This window comes from Crocuta crocuta, unplaced genomic scaffold (genome assembly GCF_008692635.1).
Source record: "Crocuta crocuta isolate KB4526 unplaced genomic scaffold, BGI_CrCroc_1.0 scaffold131, whole genome shotgun sequence".
Classification (NCBI taxonomy): domain Eukaryota; kingdom Metazoa; phylum Chordata; class Mammalia; order Carnivora; family Hyaenidae; genus Crocuta; species Crocuta crocuta.
This window is the reverse complement of record NW_027528977.1, coordinates 15,636,440-15,655,731: the sequence shown is the minus strand read 5'-3', so window position 1 is coordinate 15,655,731 and position 19,292 is coordinate 15,636,440. Positions and strand designations below refer to the sequence as shown.

The 19,292-nt window shown below is 40.1% G+C and overlaps 1 protein-coding gene across 1 annotated transcript in view; it reads left to right on the top strand.

Annotated features, from left to right (window-relative positions):
• Positions 1 to 19,292, top strand: part of DOCK2 (dedicator of cytokinesis 2) — a 415,343-nt gene that overhangs the window by 161,466 nt on the left and 234,585 nt on the right. Inside the window, exon 27 of the mRNA XM_077757359.1 lies at positions 19,050 to 19,145. Within this exon, the coding sequence (XP_077613485.1) occupies positions 19,050 to 19,145 (96 nt within the window). The remainder of the gene's footprint in view (positions 1 to 19,049; positions 19,146 to 19,292) is intronic.

Here is a 19,292-nt window from a genome sequence, read left to right as displayed (position 1 = left end):
AAGTTGGGTGCCAGAGGGTTGCTGTACCTAAACTGGGTGTCCAACCCCACACAGCTATGGGAAAGGTATATTTGACAGGAGAGTGCTGTCTTTCACATCAGCAGGTTTTGGCCTTTGGACCTTAAATAGGACTTATATTTAATTAGAGTTCACTTTTGATTAGGCAAACGCCACAATAATCTTGTCAAAAGGAAGAACCACCAACGGGGACTAAAGGTGATGGGCAAAAGTTTGATGAGAAACAAGGTAGTTGTATAATCTCAAAGTATTTTCCCAAAGAATCCACTTTTAAATGACACAAGGAAAAATAGTACCTTTTGAATGGAGAAACCTGGGAGCCACTACCTTAACTAGGTGATGAAAGGAGCATCTCCAGGAAGGATACATATCAGCCTCCTGATAAGATGCTCTGAGAAGGACAGCATCACTTACGTGGGAAATCTTGCCAAAAATGCACAACCTCAATCTAATAATGAGGAAGTGCTCAACAAACCCCAACTGAGGGACATTCTAAATGATGATAGACTAGTACCCTTAAAAATTAAGGTCAAGAAAGATCTAGCACTGCCATAGATTGGAAGGGACTTGTGAAACATGACAACTGAATTCAATGTGGGATCCTGAAATGGATCATGAACCAAAAAATGGATGTTAGAAGGAATGCTGGCAAAATTAGAATAAAGTCTGTAGTTTAGTTAACAGTATTGTAACAATGTGAATTTTCTGGTTTGGTAATTGTGCCCTGGTTATGTTGACATTAAGGGAAGCTGGATGAAGGATACACAGGAACTTTCTGTACTATTTTCGCAACTTGTCCATGAAGCTAACAATATTTCAAAAAAAATGTAAAAGCTTATCTTTGAACTATTTGAAGAATGATTGCTCACTTATAAGGAATGCATTTTGAGGATATGCAGTTACCCAAAGCATACCTAGTCCAATGGGAAGGGATGCTATTAGATAAGGGTTTTTCTCTGCTTTATCAGAGACAATAGCAAAGTCTGCCAACAGATGATTGGCCTTACTGGAGGATTCCACCCCATGAAGAGCTCCAGCCTGTCTGGAAGCAAATATAACCTCCCACTGCATGAGCAGTTGACTAAACCAATGTTAGCATGCACCAATGCTGGACTAGGCTCTGGGGACTGGGAATGGGGAAGAGCATAACAGCCTGTCCTGGTCTCAAGGACTGTGCGGGCTGTAGCATTTCACCTGGGCTATTTGACAACCCTGTCCATGTGATATTTCCTCAGCCAACATGTGGGGCTTGAACGTCACTTGATCTTTGCTTGGCAGACTTGGAAAGTGAGTAGTTTGGCATAACTTACCAGATGGCCCTTGTGTCATTTATTCTCAGAGAATCCACCTGGAAAATTAGAAGACAGCTTTTGTTGATGGTTGACTAGAATTCTCTCCAATAAAATTAATAATCCAACACGTTTTGTTCCATCAGTACCAACTAGAAATACTTCTTGAGATGTTCTTCAATACTCCTTTAACTGCCGTGACCAAAGTTTAAAGGAGTTTGCCTATAGCCAAATGCACAATGGCCTCTCCACATTTTCTCAGTCTGTTCAGTCCCTTACCCACCTGGACTACCTCTCAGGGACAGAAAAGGGAAAGGCAAGTGAACCACTTACCTGGGATGACAGCAAAGTGTAAGAGGGCACCAAAATTCAGTAATCAAGTATTGCATCAATGCAATATTTTTTTAAAAAAATAAACATTTTGGTATTTTGTTCATTATGGATTTTTTCAATTTTTTTAATGTTTATTTTTGAGAGAGAGAAAAGCAGAATGCAAGTGGGGGACAGGCAGAGAGAGAGGGAGACACAGAATCTGAAGCAGGCTCCAGGCCCTGAGCTGTCAGCACAGAGTCCTATGTGAGGGCTCGAACTCATGAAACATGAGATCATGACCTGAGCTGAAGTCAGACACTTAACCAACTGAACCACCCAGGCACCCCTGTTCATTATGGAATTTTTGCATTAATTCTTATTTTTAAAAATATGACATTAAATTTGATTTGTATCTACTACTGAGTTTTTTGATGCCCCTTAAATTTTGCTTCCTGGGCAAGTGCCCTAGTTGCCTTACTCTGTCATCCAGTCTTGGCTCCATGTAGTGAGTGCCTTTCATTGAGACACCAAGTGCCTTCAATATAACAAAGTGGGGCTCTGACCCATGAATGATCAAGTGTGACAGCTTGCAAGTGTGGAGAGGGTACCTTTCTGCTCACCATGAAAGACTGTGGAGGGGCTCTGGAAGATATCTGTCTGCAGGGAACCTTCGCATAAAAGCGCACATTGCAAGGAACAGTCATTTACACAAAACCTTCGCTGGGCCAGCCACTTGCTTTCCAAAAAGCATTTCTCGCATAATGTCTGAATTAAATCTCCCCTTCACAGTTGGGAGGCATGAGTTAAAAGCCTGCTCGGCAGCAGAAAAATATAGCGATGCTTGGTCCAGGTTACAGTTACTGAGGGAACCATAACTTTGATTTGTTCAACTGGTGTAAATGTAAATCCTTAAGTGAAATGTGTTAAGTGAGGAAGGAAGTGCTCTGTGTTTGAAGATGCTTTTGATCCACAGCTCTCTCAATAGCGCCCCAACTGTCGTATACAATCTGGGGGCAGCAGCTGGCAACAGAACAGGAACAGTTTTCAGAAAACAATTGAAGAGTTCTAGAATGGACACATTCTCAGGGAGTTTCAGGCAACATTCATTTTAGAGATAAAGGCAATTGATTTAGCAGCTCAGGTTAGACAATGAAATGGTTAATTTCAGTACAGTTTCTCCAAGCAACATGCTTGCTGGCAATTGATTTAGCAGCTCATATTAGACAATAAAATGGTTAATTTCAGTACAGTTTCTCCAAGAAACAACATCCTGAAGTTATCTTTGACTCTCCATTTATTACCTTTTCTTCTACCTGGAATCCAAACTCAACTTAGCTTTTCCCTCCAAGTCCATTTCCTACTGTTTTAGCTAGCATTCTGCAGTCTAGTGAGACCAGTCTCTGGGGCTCCCCCAGGTCTTTGTGCTCTGTCTTCTTTGTCCTTTACCCCTTTCTTCCATCTAGAATGCACTTCTTTTCCTTTTGCCTATCTAGTTGTCTAGTCAGTGGTTCACAGCCTGAATCTAGTCCACACATATATTTTGTCTGGCTTGCCAGCTTATTTAATAAAAGCCACGGTCCCATCACTTTCTGTTGTGCTTCTAGATAACCGGTTTCTCATGTTTGTGTTATCTGCCTCACCCTGTGAGCATCTGAATGGTGACTTCTGAGAGCCAAACCTTCCCCTTCCTGGTACACCCAACCCAATTTCCTCTTCCATTAAGAAATCATCACAGATTTGGGGCATCTGGGTGGCTCAGTTGGTTAAGTGACCAACTCTTGATTTTGGCTCAGGTCATCATCTCACAATTTGTGGGATCAAGCCCTGTGTTGTGCTCTGTGCTGACAGCATGGGGCCTGCTTGGGATTCTTTCTCTAAATAAACAAACAAACAAACAAACAAAGAAACAAACAAATAATCTAAAAAAAATCACCGCAGATTATTTTTGCTCTGTCTTACTTTCTCTGCTGCATTCTGACAGCTTTTGGCTTTACTATAGAATTTAGCACTTAATTATGTGCAGTTTTACACTTGTTCTTATCGTGTTATGCTTGTCTGGCTTATGATGAAAGAGGACTAGCACTTTTTAAAATTATTTTCTCTTTTCAACTAATGCATTGTCTTTCTATTTCACAGATCACTAAATATTAACCGAGGACCCACTATTTGTCAGGTACCATTCTAGGCATTAGGAACACAAAAATGATTAAGACAAAATGCTCTTTCATTCAGAACGGCCTCTAAGACCTAATTCCCCTATACTCCTCAACATTAGTCTCAATGGTCTATTCATTATGTCAGAGCCCATCTTATCTTATGCCTTTCTCCACAATGACTGCTCCTCCCACTGTCATGATGAATTCTCCCCAAATACCCAAACTGTAGCTGTCTTTGGAAGCTGGGGTTAACTTTCCTGATCTCTGATCCACCTAGCCATTCCACAGTCATATGTCCCCAGCCTCTCAAAATTTTAACACAACTTATTACTTCCTGGAATTACTCTTATATGGATATTCTATAATCTGGTTTACAGGCTCTCTAAGGATAGGGCTCTCCCAGTCTTATTTTTCTCCTATATTTCTACACTTTCTGGGCACAGTGCCAAATTCCAAGCAGATACTCAATAATTAATCTTTGCGGTTTGATTGATCCTCCCATCTCAGTCGCTCTACTTTCTAGAAATACATGCTGATGCTAATTTTATTTTTTATACTCAGCAGAAGCTAATGAGAAAGGTAAATCTGTGCTGATGCATTAGAACATCATACAAAAAGCAGGTACCAACTTTGAGTATGGGTTGTGCTCCCAGCTTTGAACATTGTTGTGCTCCTGAATCAGTTTAGAATTCAGCACACATTTTCCCACAGAAATAATGCAGAAGAATAATGGTGGTCAAATTTATAGGCCAGCCTGTATAAGCACATTTAGCCTATAGTGTAACTGAATTCGGGGACAGAGAGTAGAGACTCACATTTACACGTCCTCACTGCATGAATATTTTACAAACATTGTAAGTACTTTACTTGACACTCACCACACTTTGCTCACCTTTAAGAAGTCTGTTTTCTCATCTAGACAAGAAGCCCCATGGATGCAAGGATTGCATCTATCTTGTTCACTGCCATATCCTACACAGAACCTGGCACAGATTGAGCAGTCAAAAAATATCTGCTGATTTTCATTGAGTTAAACTCTAGTTGAAAGATTATGGGGACACGCAGATGTGGATTCAGCCTCCCAAATTCACCCCTAGCTAATTGTGTGCTCTTGGAGAAGATACATGTCCTCTCTGAGCACTAGTTTGCTGCTCCCTAATATTTTGTTAGTTATGACTATTGTGTTGATACCTAGTATATGTTTCTTCTTTCATTTTGCCACAGTGTAATACCTCAAAAAAAGTTTTGATTAATTGATTCATCATGTCTTCTTTTTGTGCTGTATTAGTTGAGGTGGTGGTAACAGGAAAGGTGATATTTGGTATCAAAGCCTTTTAGCAGCTTTTGAGAACATGTGAGCTCTATTTCTAGCTCTGGTCCTGACAGTCTGTGATCTGAGGCAGATTGTTCAAATGTATCTATGGAAGAGTGCTGATAAATTTCAGTTATTTTCAAGCTTTTCTTCCTAAGTATTTCTAACTTCAGGTAAGTGAACATAAACTCTCAGTGTTCTGGGGGTGGAACCCAAAGGTGGAATTTACTTGAATTCAATTTTGTGTTTTATCTTAATTACTTGTGTGTACTTTGTATTCTAATTCATGATATATGCATGTTTTAAAAATATTACTGTTATGCCTGAGTCACACATCCATGAATGCCTGCTTTAAGCCAAACACTGTCAAGCACCGTATATACAGAAGTCAATTTTTACCACAATTCTTTGAGTAAGCTTTCATCATGCCAATGGTACTGATGAACAAACCGAGGCTTACAGGAGTTAAAATAAATAAACTTAGGCTACCTAGCACATTAGTGGCAGAGCCAGAATTCAATCTGTCTAAATCTAAACCTTTCCCCTCTACCACCTCATAAGGTAAGTACAAACAGAGCCTTCCCTTTGGCCAAAAAGTATGATAATAAAAACGTTTATGTCATGTTAAGTGGGAAAAACAGAAAAGAAATTGTCTACATGCTGCATAGAAGTTCATGCACAAGGACTGGAAGGCATCATAGAACAATAAGTTAGACATATTACGCTAGGCTTACAGGTATATTGTGTCATTTTTGTTTGTGATAATGTTTGTGCAATAAATAGTGAATTTTTTAAAACTCCACATCATTTAGAGCTGTAATTTGAGGGGGTAAAAGAGTTAGTTGATTTTGTTAGACATTATAATTTACCCTGTACATTTTTGTGAGGAATCAGAAGTGTAAAAATAAAGACATTGTTTATGTCTTCCTCTGGCTTGACTGTCACTGTGGCTGTGGGTACGTAGTAATAAAGGGCAGATATGCCTCAAGGAAACTCATGGAGAGGTACTATAAATCTGATAAGCAGAGTCTGAAAGCAACCTCTGTGAAAAGTGGAGGGTTTGTTTGTTTGTTTGTTTGTTTGTTTGTTTTCTCTGAACAGAACCAGTCTTTAGGGAGCAGAGGGACTGTTTTCATATCTAGGGGCAAAGAATGACACAATTCAGGGAAGGTTGGAGAGGACTAGTTATAATCTTCCAAAATACCCCCAGAAGATTAATTATTTATCTACTTGAAACTTACTCTGAAAGACAAGTTATAACACCACATCTTCTTGGTTGTAGGGTAAACAGTGAGAGAAGAAAAGAAACATAGTGCAAAGAAAGTATCTTTGCTTTGAGAAGAGATAACTTAGCACATCTATTATTTTGCATTAAACTCTGAATTGATGATATATAAAATAAATTTAGGAGTATCATTTACCCATCTATTTATCCTTCCATCCATCTGTCCAACCATCCATCCATCCATCCATTGACACATTCATTTCATATATTTATACATATACTTAGTGCTGTGTCAAGTAGATGCTACACTTGGACATTCAAAATTGATAGATGTGGTACCTTAGTTCAAAGAAATATTGAGTAAGGTTTTGTGGGAACTCAAAAAGAAGAACAGCCAACCCTGCCTAGGGTGAGGTGGGGGTTGAGAGAGGTTGAGTGGGAAAAGGCTTCCTGAAGATGATAATTGAGCTGGGGTTTTTTTGATTGTGGGGTAGGAGATTGGCAGGTGACCAGGGGGAAGAGGGGATCTCAAACACACGTAAAAACCCATCTGATTGCTCTCTGTGGGAAGAATGAGCTGACTGCAGATGATTAGGATAGCTCTGTTAGTGCCTGAAAGAAATAAAACCTCACCAGACTCAAAGGGCTGAACTTCCTCAAGGAGGCTAAGATGTGGTGAGCTCTGTTTTATGAAGACATTGTGATTATGGTAAGATCATAATCAGAATTCTAGGGAGCAGGTAAGAATGTAAGACTCAATGTGAGTAGGGTGAGACTTGACACAGGCTGAGGGAAATGGTTAGTAATGTGTCAGTAGATTATACTCTTATTAGAGAAAAGCACTATTATTGTAAGGCTCTACTTATTCTAGCAAAGAGCCTATCAGGTGCAGATTTTTCCTGGCTAGTTGTGATAGCACCTCCCTCAGGATATCATCCCAGGTCAGGATATCATCCCAGGGTTTTTTATCTCTTTTTAGAGTTTACTCAGCACTTTGTGATAACACTGTTATGGCCTTTCCTTACTATGTGGGTCTTCCCTAGTAATACCCTGCCAATGGACTTATTTCGTTTCTTTTTTTTTTATTTTAAAAAATTATTTATTTATTTATTTTAATGTTTANAATCATGGAAAGAGCCTAAATGCCCATCAACTGACGAATGGATCAAGAAGATGTATATTCTATACAATGGAATACTACATGGCAATGAGAAAGCATGAAATCTGGCCATTTGTAGCAACATGGATGGCACTCAAGGGTGTTATGCTGAGCGAAATAAGTCAGGCAGAGAAAGAGAGACACCATATGTTTTCACTTATAAGTAGAACAGGAGAAACTTAACAATGGACTTATTTCTTAAAAGCAGGTCCTTGGCTTTCTCTGTTCCTGAATCCCCATAACTCAGGACAGAGCATGGCACCTAGTGAGTCAGTGATATTCAGTTCCATTTCCATGTTGGAATTACACAGAGAGCTTTCAAAAAATAGCAATGCCTGGAAATTTAGAGTTAGTCTGGGGTAGAACCTGAGCATGAAAATATTTATATATTTAGAAAGTCTCTAGGTTATTCTAGAAATGCAGCCATAGTATCAACTACTAACGTTGATACTCAAAATATGTTTCTGGAGAGACTGAGTGAAAATGAATGCTTCCCTGGCTATTTCGTTTTTGTAGGATAGGAGTTTGGGGTGGAGCAGCAACTCAATGTTTAGGCAGTTTCCCAAAGTTCTAAATTCATCGGTAGACCTAGGAACACTGAGAGAAGAATACTACTTCTAGATTCCACACACTCATTGGAAAGAAATTCCTAATGTACTTCTAGGAATAAACACATAGATCTGTTTCAAGATGAGTTGGTTATACTAACCACTCAGGTTGGGCTGTCACTAGCTGAGAATATAAAGGAGCTGAACATTCAGAAGAAAGGCTTTCCTGTTTGCAGCTGGTCAGGGAGGAGGATCAGAGATATGGGTTATAAGTGGTAGTGCTGAATATATTATGGAGAGTGGGAAATAAGGTGGCCATCTTCTTTTCATCTAGGAAAACCACCAGAAATCATAGATCAAATTGGAAAATTTATAATAAATCAGAAAATAAACTAGTTCTCCTCCTTCCAAATTTGTTGTTGGAATATAGATTGGCCACAGAGAAGTAGTGTGAGAAGAAGAGGGAACACACAGCCTAAACTTTTCAAAAAGAGCTGGGTGGGGATTATAGTAAATATTAGACACATGATAGAAGTGTAAAAATATATTGAAATCATCATTACAATTACAGAACAGTGAAATGAATCGCATATGCTTTATCAACATTAAAGCAAAGACACACACTGTGGTGGTCAAGGGAGATGGAGATACAGAGACAGAGAGAAAGATATAGACAGAGCGTGGGAGAGAGAGATTGAGACTTTATACTTCTCAAGATGAGGAGAAATGCCCTAGTTCTAGAAGGCAGTGATTTTATCAGCACCATGGAGAGATGCACAACCTCAATTGCTTGTTCTGAGATGAGATTCTGGAGAGGGTTTTAATTATATCCAGTCCGAGCTAAAAAAGCAGCACTGATGTCTGTGTAACTGCACACGTAGACCAGAGGAATCACATTTATTCCTCAGATTTATTGCTTTTTTCTGGTCAATTCTCCTACATTTTAGATTGGCCTACTTTCTCCATAATTTCCCAGCAGAGGAAAAGAAGTTGGACAGGAAGATTTTAAAGCCTTATGTTGATGGAAATTTTTCTAAAGTTTCTGGTGTTATCAGTTCCTAAGCAGACTTGTCAGTGAGAGTGGTTTCTGAGTTTTGGCTGAGGCGTAGGATAGTGGGATGTTTCATGAGATCTGTTTCTGAACTTAATTTTGTGCCTACCTGAATTGGGAGGGATTTGTGGGGAGAAATTCCATTTTACAAATAAATAAATAAATAAATAAATAAAAGAAAAGAAAGAAAAGAAAAGAAAGAAAAAGAAAAATAAGATTTCAATTTGTGGAGATCCTGGTGAGGAAACTAGATCAGTCATCACTGAGTGAGTTGTCTGATGGCTATGCTCTTTCTCTGGATAATAGCCAAGTGATTAGGGGTATTTTCATTGTAGGAAGGAGGGCAGAAGATTGGGTATATTTTTTATTCCTCTTTTCTCCTGTCCAAGAATGCCTTAGTCATTTGTGTGAGGTCAAGCTGTGTTATCAGTACAATTGAGGAAATCCATGCCTAAAGCTTCCAGAATCTCCATTCTGATTCCATCCCCTCATCTAAGAATCTCTCCTTACATCTTGACAAATTACCTGGCACCTCATGTGAGCTTTTCTAATTCATTAATTAAATGAAATCGACGTGGTGATTACTTGTTGCATGTCAGGTATTTGTGCTAGGTGTTGAACCTAAAACAATAACACAGATTTGATCCCTATTCTCAAGGAATTCAGGGATGATGCACAACCTGTAGTAGTGGATACGTTATGACTCTTAACTGAGAAGGGTTTATATTTTAATGTTCTAAAGCTCTCAATCAGGGCTGCATTTTAACAAGAGAGAATTAGCTTTAAGTCAAAGAATGACATTCTCTCCATGGAATGTCAAATATCAATAAACAGTTGGAGATATATTTGGGAAATCATCTGGGGTGGGGAAGAATCATGTTGATCTCCACAGGCAACTTCTCTGTCTGTGGCTGAAGCAATCCGGCATTAGGGATGAAGTATGGTGATAAAGCAAAGGCATAAAGCAAAAGGAAATAAAGGAAACAGAGTAGAAACAGGCTGCCAGTGGAGGGAACAGGGAGGAGGGCAGCAATGGTGGGAGGGAGGAAGCTCACTGGGCATCCCTGGCATGGAGAGATGGAAGCCACATTTTGAATTACTTTCTAGATAAATAACAGCAAAGGTTTTCACCAGCAAGCAGTTTCCACCCACCATTTCTCATGGGACACACATTTTAAAATACATTGTCTTCCAAACAAGAAGCATGTATTAAACATTAAGTGATGTGTTGATCCATTATATATATAAAAAAGTAATAATATATAAGCACCATTCTGAATTTTCTGACCAGCAGAGTTAAGCAAAATGCCCTACCTGGAGTTCTCATGCAAACAAGAAATCTTGACATTATAATTAATAAGTCCATGTGGTAATACTGAAGGTGAATGAGTGTACAATTTCTGTTATTTTTTATTTGAAATATGACAAAAAGGTCACAAACCTCCATTTCTACAATGGAAATCTTAAAGGACCCCATTGCTGTAGGGCCATTTGCACATCTATCTTGCTTGTTACATTTAGATATTGTAAATAATACAAAATTGCTATAAGTGCCTGTGTACATAACACATAAGCCTAGCAACCAAGAAGGCATGCATTCAAATCCACCTCCATCACTTAGAATTCCGTGACTTAGGACAAGTTACTTTAACCTCTGAATTTCCTCATTTGTAATATAGGAAGAACTAGTATAGCAGATTTCTAAGATTATTCTGTGAATTAAATGAGATGGTGCCTAGAAAACAGTATTATTATAGTAAATGACATATATTAAGTGTTCAATAAATACTGAATGGTAGTAATAATTAGGATGAATCTTATTTTATATCTTAAATTGTGGTAATACTTGTCCCCAGGGTTTTCCCAAGACACACTGATATTATAAATACAAAGCACACAGTCCATTGCCTGGCACAGAGTAAGAATTCAACCATTGTTATTTGTGTTCTTTATCCATTTCTCCTTATACAACCTCATAGGCCCCTCCCATTTTGAAGAACTAAACACAAAAGTAGAGCATCTCCATGGTACATCTTGGTAAGTGGCTCCAACCAGCCTCCATTCATCAGTGCTGAGATGTTAGACTTATAGACCTAAGAAGGCTTAATTTTTTTTTCACTCTGGGCTGCAGGCTGGAGGTTCCAGTGTATTTTAATAAAAGTTCCCACAAAATAACGTATAGGTTCTGAATAAAAGCAATGTTTCTCTCTAAGCACAATGGGATTTTTTGTTGTTGGAGGTGATGGTTTTGTGTTTTTTCCTGATTGCTTTAGGTAGATTTTTTTTCCCTCTACCTTCCAGGATATGGAAGTTAAAAGCATTTGATAAATGGATAAAACAGTTTGTGCCTTTTAAAAAGGGTTCACCCATATTACTTTGTAGCGCTCTCTTGTCAGCAAAATGACACTGGCAACGTCACCCCAACTTGTGAGCACCATGATTCCGTGGCAGCTGCGGCTTGGGGTGAGAGGTCTGGGGGAGGAGAAGTGCCCTCCCGCCTCAACACAGGCATGTATCCAGTCCATCCCTGTGAATATGATTTCTTGGGTGTGTAGACTGACATTCATTCTTTTCCAATTGGGAAAAAGTTCTATATTCTTTGTTATCATTTTTGATTATTATGAAAATTTCTAACAAACCACAGCAAGTAAAATTATCCCTTTAACCTCACATCTCTCCTTCTTTCCTCTGCTCAGGGGTACCATTATTAATAGTTCCCCATTCATTTTCACAGACTTTTTGGACACAGAAAAATATTTTTCAAAAACATAAATGGGCTTATGTATGATGCTCCATAGTCTCTTTTTACTGAGTGTATTAAAGATATCTGCCCAGATCAAGGCATATCTACCTTCTCCTACTCCATTTCATGGATACACTGTCGTTTATATAATAGGATCCCAGATTTGGGGACATTTATCTTGCTTGGTGCATTTGGACATTAAAAGCACAATACAATATGCTATAAACAGCTGTGCACACAAATGTTTGCCTGATTGTTTACTTTGGACAAAGTTGCAGAATGATTTCTCATCTACAAAGTGGTGCTGCATCTATTCATTTCTATGGTCCTAAAAAATGGGGGTGGTGGCATTATAAGCCTGGACTCCAAAGCCCCTCTCCTCCCAGTACCACCACCATGCTTTGGAAAGAGCAGCGAATTAGACAGCACTGAACTTGCATTCAGGCGTGGCCACTTAGGAGTGGATAATGTCTGGGCAAGGTTCTAAACCTCTCTGATCCTCATATTTCATCTAGAACTTCATTGGGGTTAAGAAAGAAGTCAGATTATAGATTTCAAGTCTATATGCACAGTTCCTGGCATACGGTATGACCTCAAAACTGTTGGGTAATAGCAGTGTCAGAATGAGAACCCATAACTTCTTTTCTTTTTTATTATATCTTGCTGCCACCAACTCAAACTCTCCCCTTCTCAAGAAGGCTAACTTACGGGTCAGAGACACCCATGACCACATGAAGGTATTGCTTAAGTCTTACCTGGGAAATGGAGGTCACCCAGTGGGTAGGAGAGGCAGAGAGTGTGGGGAGTAACAAAGGCCCCTGCCAGACTTTGCTGACCCCCAACTCCCAGTCCTCTGAATCCCTGGTGGCCTCTGTCACTTGCTTCACACAATGAAGTGTTGTATAGTTAAAGTCAAATCTTTCTGGACGGAAACTAGTTCAAACAAGAGGAAAAAAGGCAGATAGCACTAAGCCTAGAACTCATGAGAAAATCACATTGTCTCTGGGGTTCCTGGGTGGCTCCGTTGGTTGAGCGTCTGACTCTTGACTTTTTTTTTTTTAATAGTTTATTGTCAAGTTGGTTTCCATATAACACCCAGTGCTCATCCCAACAAGTGCTCTCCTCCATGCCCATCACTCCCTTCCCCTCCCCCCCCATCAGTCCTCAGTTTGTTCTCAGCATTCAAGAGTCTCTCATGGTTTGCCTCCCTCCCTTTCCCCCACTATTCCCCCCCCTTCTTCTCCCCCACAGTCCTCTGTTAAGTTCCTCCTTATCCTCCTATACGTGCAAACATATGGTAGCTGTCCTTCTCTGCCTGACTTATTTCTCTCAGCATAACACCCTCAAGTTCCATCCATGTTGCTACACATGGCCAGATTTCACTCTTTCTCATTGCCATGGAGTATTCCATTGTGTAGATAAACCACATCTTCTTGACTCTTGATTTTGGCTCAAGTCATGATCTCATGGTCATGGGATGGAGCCCTGAGTCAGGCTCCATGCTTTGTGGGAAGCCTGGTTGGGATTCTCTTTCTCGCTTCTGTCTGTCTGTCTGTCTGTCTCTCTCTCCTTCTCTCTCAAAAAAAAAGCAATTTAGAAAAAAAAAGGAAAATAACATTGCCTCAAGGGGCCATAGAAAGAGGTGACTCTGCTTTAGATGATATTGTTACTATCTTTTGAAAGTTAGGACATTTTCTTTCTAGTAAGTGTTTGTGGTTCCTTTGAGATAAAAAAGAAGTTTAAAAGACCTCTTAACATAGAAATGCGGAGCACGGAAAATAGATTGTAGCTGTTTCTGTGGTCAGAAAATGCATGATTTCTTTTCAGTTTAAAAAAAAGGTCTTTGGATTTAACTCTAGTTGTGACCTTGAGATCTTTATCTTTGTACTAAAAAGCTCTAAAGACAAAGCAGGTGGAAGAGCCGGGATTGTCCTTGGCATGAACGCAAGGACCAAGGCTGTTTGTGTGCATGCTGGAGTGGAGAAAACTGTTGGCCCGGCTTGGCTCAGCAGAACTGGTTTTTCATTCTTGTTCTGTCTTGTTCTGGTGACTTTATCTGACGCTGGTCACATGACCCCCTCCTCACCCCACCCACTCTTCTCAGTGCTGAAGTTTCTCTTTCTGTAAACTTAGGAGTTGCACTGGAACTCTTTTCAAAACAAAACCTCAGGTATTTGCTTGACACAATCACATTATTTGTTACTTAATATTATCACATGAACTTGTATCATTTCGAATGATATAGGTTCACTTATAAATATTTCAACTCAAAAATTTGGTGTAGAAACTCGTGTAAAGATGATACATTAAACCTAGTCCGTTATTTTGCTCCCTCATGAAAACCTGCTGATACAGAAGTTAAGGGAGTATTCTAAAGGAAGGTAGACACCATATGGGAAAGGAATAAGTGACTTAGCAGCCCCAGGAAAGCTCATTCATAAGCCAGCAGTGGGGAAGGCTGAGAACTCATTCAATCTAAAGCAAAGATTCCCCCAAAGTTTCAGAAAATGGTAGTAGCAGGGCCCCCAGGAGGTGAGATGAAGAGGAGCTGTAACAAGGAAGACTGACTGGTTGCAAGTCTAAGAAGCATCCTGAGCTGCTGGGTCACTGGAGGTTTAGTATCTAATGACAAAAGAAGGCTGGACTAGGAGACATTCATCAAAACCCAAGTTAACAATGCCACACTCAGCCAAAGTATCAAAGTATGCATCCTAGAAGCGGAAGCCTCAGACACTTTTGTGCCTCTCGGCTCCTGGATGGCTACAGCCAGTGCTTAATCCTTCAGGCAAGAGAGGAGAGAATGCTTGTGTGTGGAATATGAGCAGCACACGAAGAAAGACTTGTACAGCGGTGCCTGGGTGGCTCAGTCGGTTAAGCATCTGACTTCGGCTGAGGTCATGATCTCACAGTTTATGAGTTCCAGCTCCACGTCAGGCTCTGTGCTGACAGCTCAAAGCTTAGAGCCTGCTTTGGATTGTGTGTCTCCCTCTATCTGTGCACCTCCCCTGCTCATGCTCTCTCTTTCTCTCAAAAATAAACTTTAAAAAATTTAAAACCTAAAAACCAATGAAGAAAAAAAAGAAAGTGTTGTATATATGAGTATTTGAGACTCTCTGACTAAATGTCCCACTCAGTTTACCCTACAGAGAAGCTCACAGACCATGAGCTCTACTCACATGCTCAGAGTTGGCAACCAACCTTTGAGTTACCCACACCAAAATATGAACATACTATCACCCATTCCAGAGAACAGGGAGCAACTTGAATGTAAACAGAGGGCAACGCAAGCAAACAGAGAAGAAGCAACTTGGAGGAAAGAGAGACTTCTGTGAGGCAAAGCAAACTTTTAAAAATAGAGAGAATTTTGAAAAAGAAGAGACAATCATGAATGAGAGAAAATATAGTAGAAAAATTTTTAAAGAACTGGGGTGCCTGGGTGGCTCAGTCAGTTGAGCGTCCAACTCTTGATTTCGGCTCAGGTCATGGTCTCACGGTTCTGTGAGTTCGAGCTCCATGTTGTATTCCATGATGATGGTGCAGAGCCTGCATGGGATTCTGTCTCCCTCTCTCTCTACCCCTCCCCCACTTGTGCTTTGTCTCTGTCTCTCTCAAAATAAATAAGTAAATAAACTTAAGGGGGAATAAAAAGACCATATTAACATCAAAAGGAGATTTTTCTACTTGAGATCAAAACAAGGGTTGAACCAAAAATGGAAAACAGAGGATACCTTTCACATAATTTGATTCAGTGTTTGAAAATGCTGAGTCTGTATATTCTTACTTAAAATCATCTCAAATATGGTATGTTCTATATTATTCTGGAAGCATTGTGGGGGGGATCGGTTGTTCTGAATGGCATTCTGCAAAGTCCTAGGGCTGGCATAGGCCTCTAGTGAAACAAGAAGCACCCCCGTCCTTCCAGCTCTTCTTCCACTGTGTTATATATAACATAGCCTTATGCATAAGATTTCACTTATAGAAAGATCCATCCAGGTATCACAGCCTATAATTATTAAAAGAAGAAAAATCACTACTATTTTCAGTGTGTTTAGGTTGGATGGATTAATTCCTTTGCCAGGCCCATAAAGGGAAGACTGACTTTGTCTTTTCAATTATAAGCCACCATTTAGTTTGAGCCCAGAAGACACTTTCCTAGAGATTCCCTCCACTTGCCTGGCACTGGAGCAATTAACAGTAGGTGATTTGTGGCTGCATTTTTACTGCTTAGTACAGGCTTATCATCTTGAAAGTTTTCCATTTGCATATATGCTATATATTTTTGGGGGGTGACATTTCGATATCATCCAGAGTTTAGATTATGTATTGCCTTATACTGCATTTTCTGCTACGTGCTGAGAATCTACAAGCCCAGCCTGAATGCTGATGCAGACCCAGGGGAATATGAATTGCAGCTACCACTTGTTGAGGGCTTACTATGTGCCAACCCTTAATATCAAGGGATTTACCTGCGTTACTTTATTTATTCCTCAAACAGATACTTTGAAGTTTCTCTTGTTTGCCACATTTTATAAATAAATTGAAACTCAGAGAGTAAAGGTAATTTGCCCAAGGTCACCCAGCTCAAATGAGGAGAACTGAGATTCAAACTCAAGTCTGTCTGATCCCAGAACGCTCTGCTATACAGCCTCTCATATTGGGAGCTTTCAGAGGGAAATGAATTGAATTTGACAGTTTTCCATTTTTAAATACCAAACTTTCTGAGCAGTCTAATTGTCGCTCTTTGGACTAAGATGAAATGGCTATTTAAAAGAATCAGGGGACAGGAGGTCAAGAGAAAAGGGGTTTTATTATCTCTGTTGGTAAAAGAAGAGATGTAATCCTGGGGAAAAAATAACATCAAATGGAAGCCATTATATAAATTTACAGTGGGCTTAGGTTGATGAAATTGCAAAGGAATGCAGAAAAGATAAGGAAGTCATGAATACATAGCACTGAAGATTTTCTAAAAGGGAGAGAAAAGATCAGAAGTCACTGAAAGCAGTTAGAAGTTGGCTCAGTTGAAATCAGGGTCTATCTATCTTGACAGATGGAAAGAGGCCAACAAGTAGCAACCAGAGATCTGTGTTCCTGTTCCACTCGGCCTGAGTGTTTGGGTGAGGAGTAGGCTCTAGAGCCAGGTTGCTGAGTTTGAATCCTTTTCTTCTAAGTTTCTAACTGTGTGACTCTGGACAAGTTACTTAACCTCTCTGGGCTTCAGTTTCTACATGTGAACAATGGAGATTATAACATTGCTCATCATGTTGTGAGATGAGGTAACACGTTTAGCAAGGTGCCAGGTATTTAGTAAGCGCTCAGAAATGTTAGTGATTATTGTTATCACTGTAGTCATGTAATGTAAGAAATAGGAGATTGTAAGTCAGGAAAAAGGCTTGAAGAAATAAAGGAGAAGGAAGTCAGGAGAGAGGTTGACCTGCAGCCAAGAAGTGTGGGGAGATGTTTTTACCCCGACCCCTGAGCAGATGTGGGGAAAGGGCTGGACGGTTGCGGGGGGCTCACCTAGTCTAGCAAGAGAATCTAGCAAGGGATTCAGGTCCAGCTGCACCGAGTGGAGCATGAGACACGTGATTCTGTTAAATATGTGCTTTGGTAGAAGTCCTCCTAGTGAGCTCTACAGGGGCTGGAGAATTGGGGGTTATAGCCAAATTACAAAAGAAGTGAGTATGGGGAGAGAGAGGAAGCAAGTTCTGGGCTATTCATCTTTGGACAATAGTCACTGAGAGCGTGTTGGGAGGGGAGGGGGCTTTTTAATAAGCAAATGTTCANTTCTTTCTTTCTTTCTTTCTTTCTTTCTTTCTTTCTCTCTCTCTCTTTCCTCCCTCCCCAACTATGAGTCTATTTTCCTTTCATTGGCTACATTAAAAGACAAACTATAGTTGAGGTGAATGGAGCAAAGGTTAATGAGGTACTTACTTATGAACTAGTGTGAGTAGTTACCTACTTTTTAAATCACCAATTTCTTTAGCATTTTGTTTATATCAGCCTCTGACTGGGTCCTGGAGACACAAGCTGTTCCCATATTTCAACCTTCATTTCTAGAGCTTCACAGTATGTTTGTGTCATGGTTCTCAGCCATCAGAATAACCCACATAAAATTCAGAAATTACTAATACCAGGCTATCTCTCAGACTCAGAGAATCTCCTGGAGTGGAATTAGGTGAGTACATTGTTCCAGAATTGCACATGACACTTTTTAAGTTCATATTGACCTTAAAAGGCTGGTGAGAGAACCTTCCACAGTTTGTAGATGATGAAGTAGAGACTCAAAGTTTAAGTTACAAGTGAGGCCACACAGCTGGTAAGGGCAGAGTTGGAACTCAAAGCTGGATCTGCTGATCTTAGAATTCCAGGGCCTTTCCACCCTCCCAGATATGCATGACCCATGACCACCCTCCCAGATATGCAGATGAAACTGTGTGCCTTAAGGCTATGCTGGTAAGAGGATTTGAGGATGTAATGAATCTGTGTTGTAATCATGCACAGAGCTCAGGCTCACCATGGTAGATGCTCAGAAACCATCAATAAGTTCTACCCAAAGTTCAGTGGCTTGTATTTAAAGTGGGTAGTACCCTACAGATGTTACATACAGGCTTACCATGGATATCCCCCAAGATGGATAATGCAGCTTCTACTGTATAAACTCTCCCAAGATTATAGTTTCTATCAGGGAAACCCAGTCCTGGACTCCAGAAACACTACCTCCTCTAGAGTTTAGCTATATACTGTATCACCTTTAGCTCAGAGGTGATCGTGGCTTCCTTCTATGGCTAATCCCTAGGTAATCTTGTTTGGTGACTCAGCTTCTTCATCACCCATGTAACCAATTTCATGCAGTATATCCTCTACCAATCCCAGGTTAGATCCAATGAAGATACCAAGGTTCAGAAAAGTAACCCACCAATGTAGCACAATAATTCTGCACTTAGTATTCTACAACAAAAGTTTCTGATTCCATAGCTTAGGCTCTTAATCTCTACCTTATAGTTAAGGTGGTTAGTGAAATTCCTCATGCCCAGTGCCAGGTGATGATGGCCTTGGAAATATGATGACAATGACAACAGTGATGATGATAGTAGTGCTGGTGTTGGCAGTGGTGGTGGTGATACCAGTTGTGGTAGAGGTCTTGGTGATCACCACATCTGACCACTGTTGGATGTTCTTTGGAAGAGATGTGCAGGTACAATGTCTGGTTATCACACAGATGTCTCTCTGTTACAGGCCTTTACCTACCACCACATCCAAGAAATCATGGTCCAGCTCCTTCGTACGGTGAATCGGACAGTCATCACGATGGGGCGGGATCATGTTCTGATTGTGAGTACACCTCTTCCTCCTGTCAAACATTTCAAACAGTTCAGAGTCAAGGAATGGATTTTCTGGAACTCCAGATCATGTTGAACACCTAGCACCAATTGTTGCTTTGTTTTGGAGTACAATAGTTAGATTTTTCTTATCTGAGTT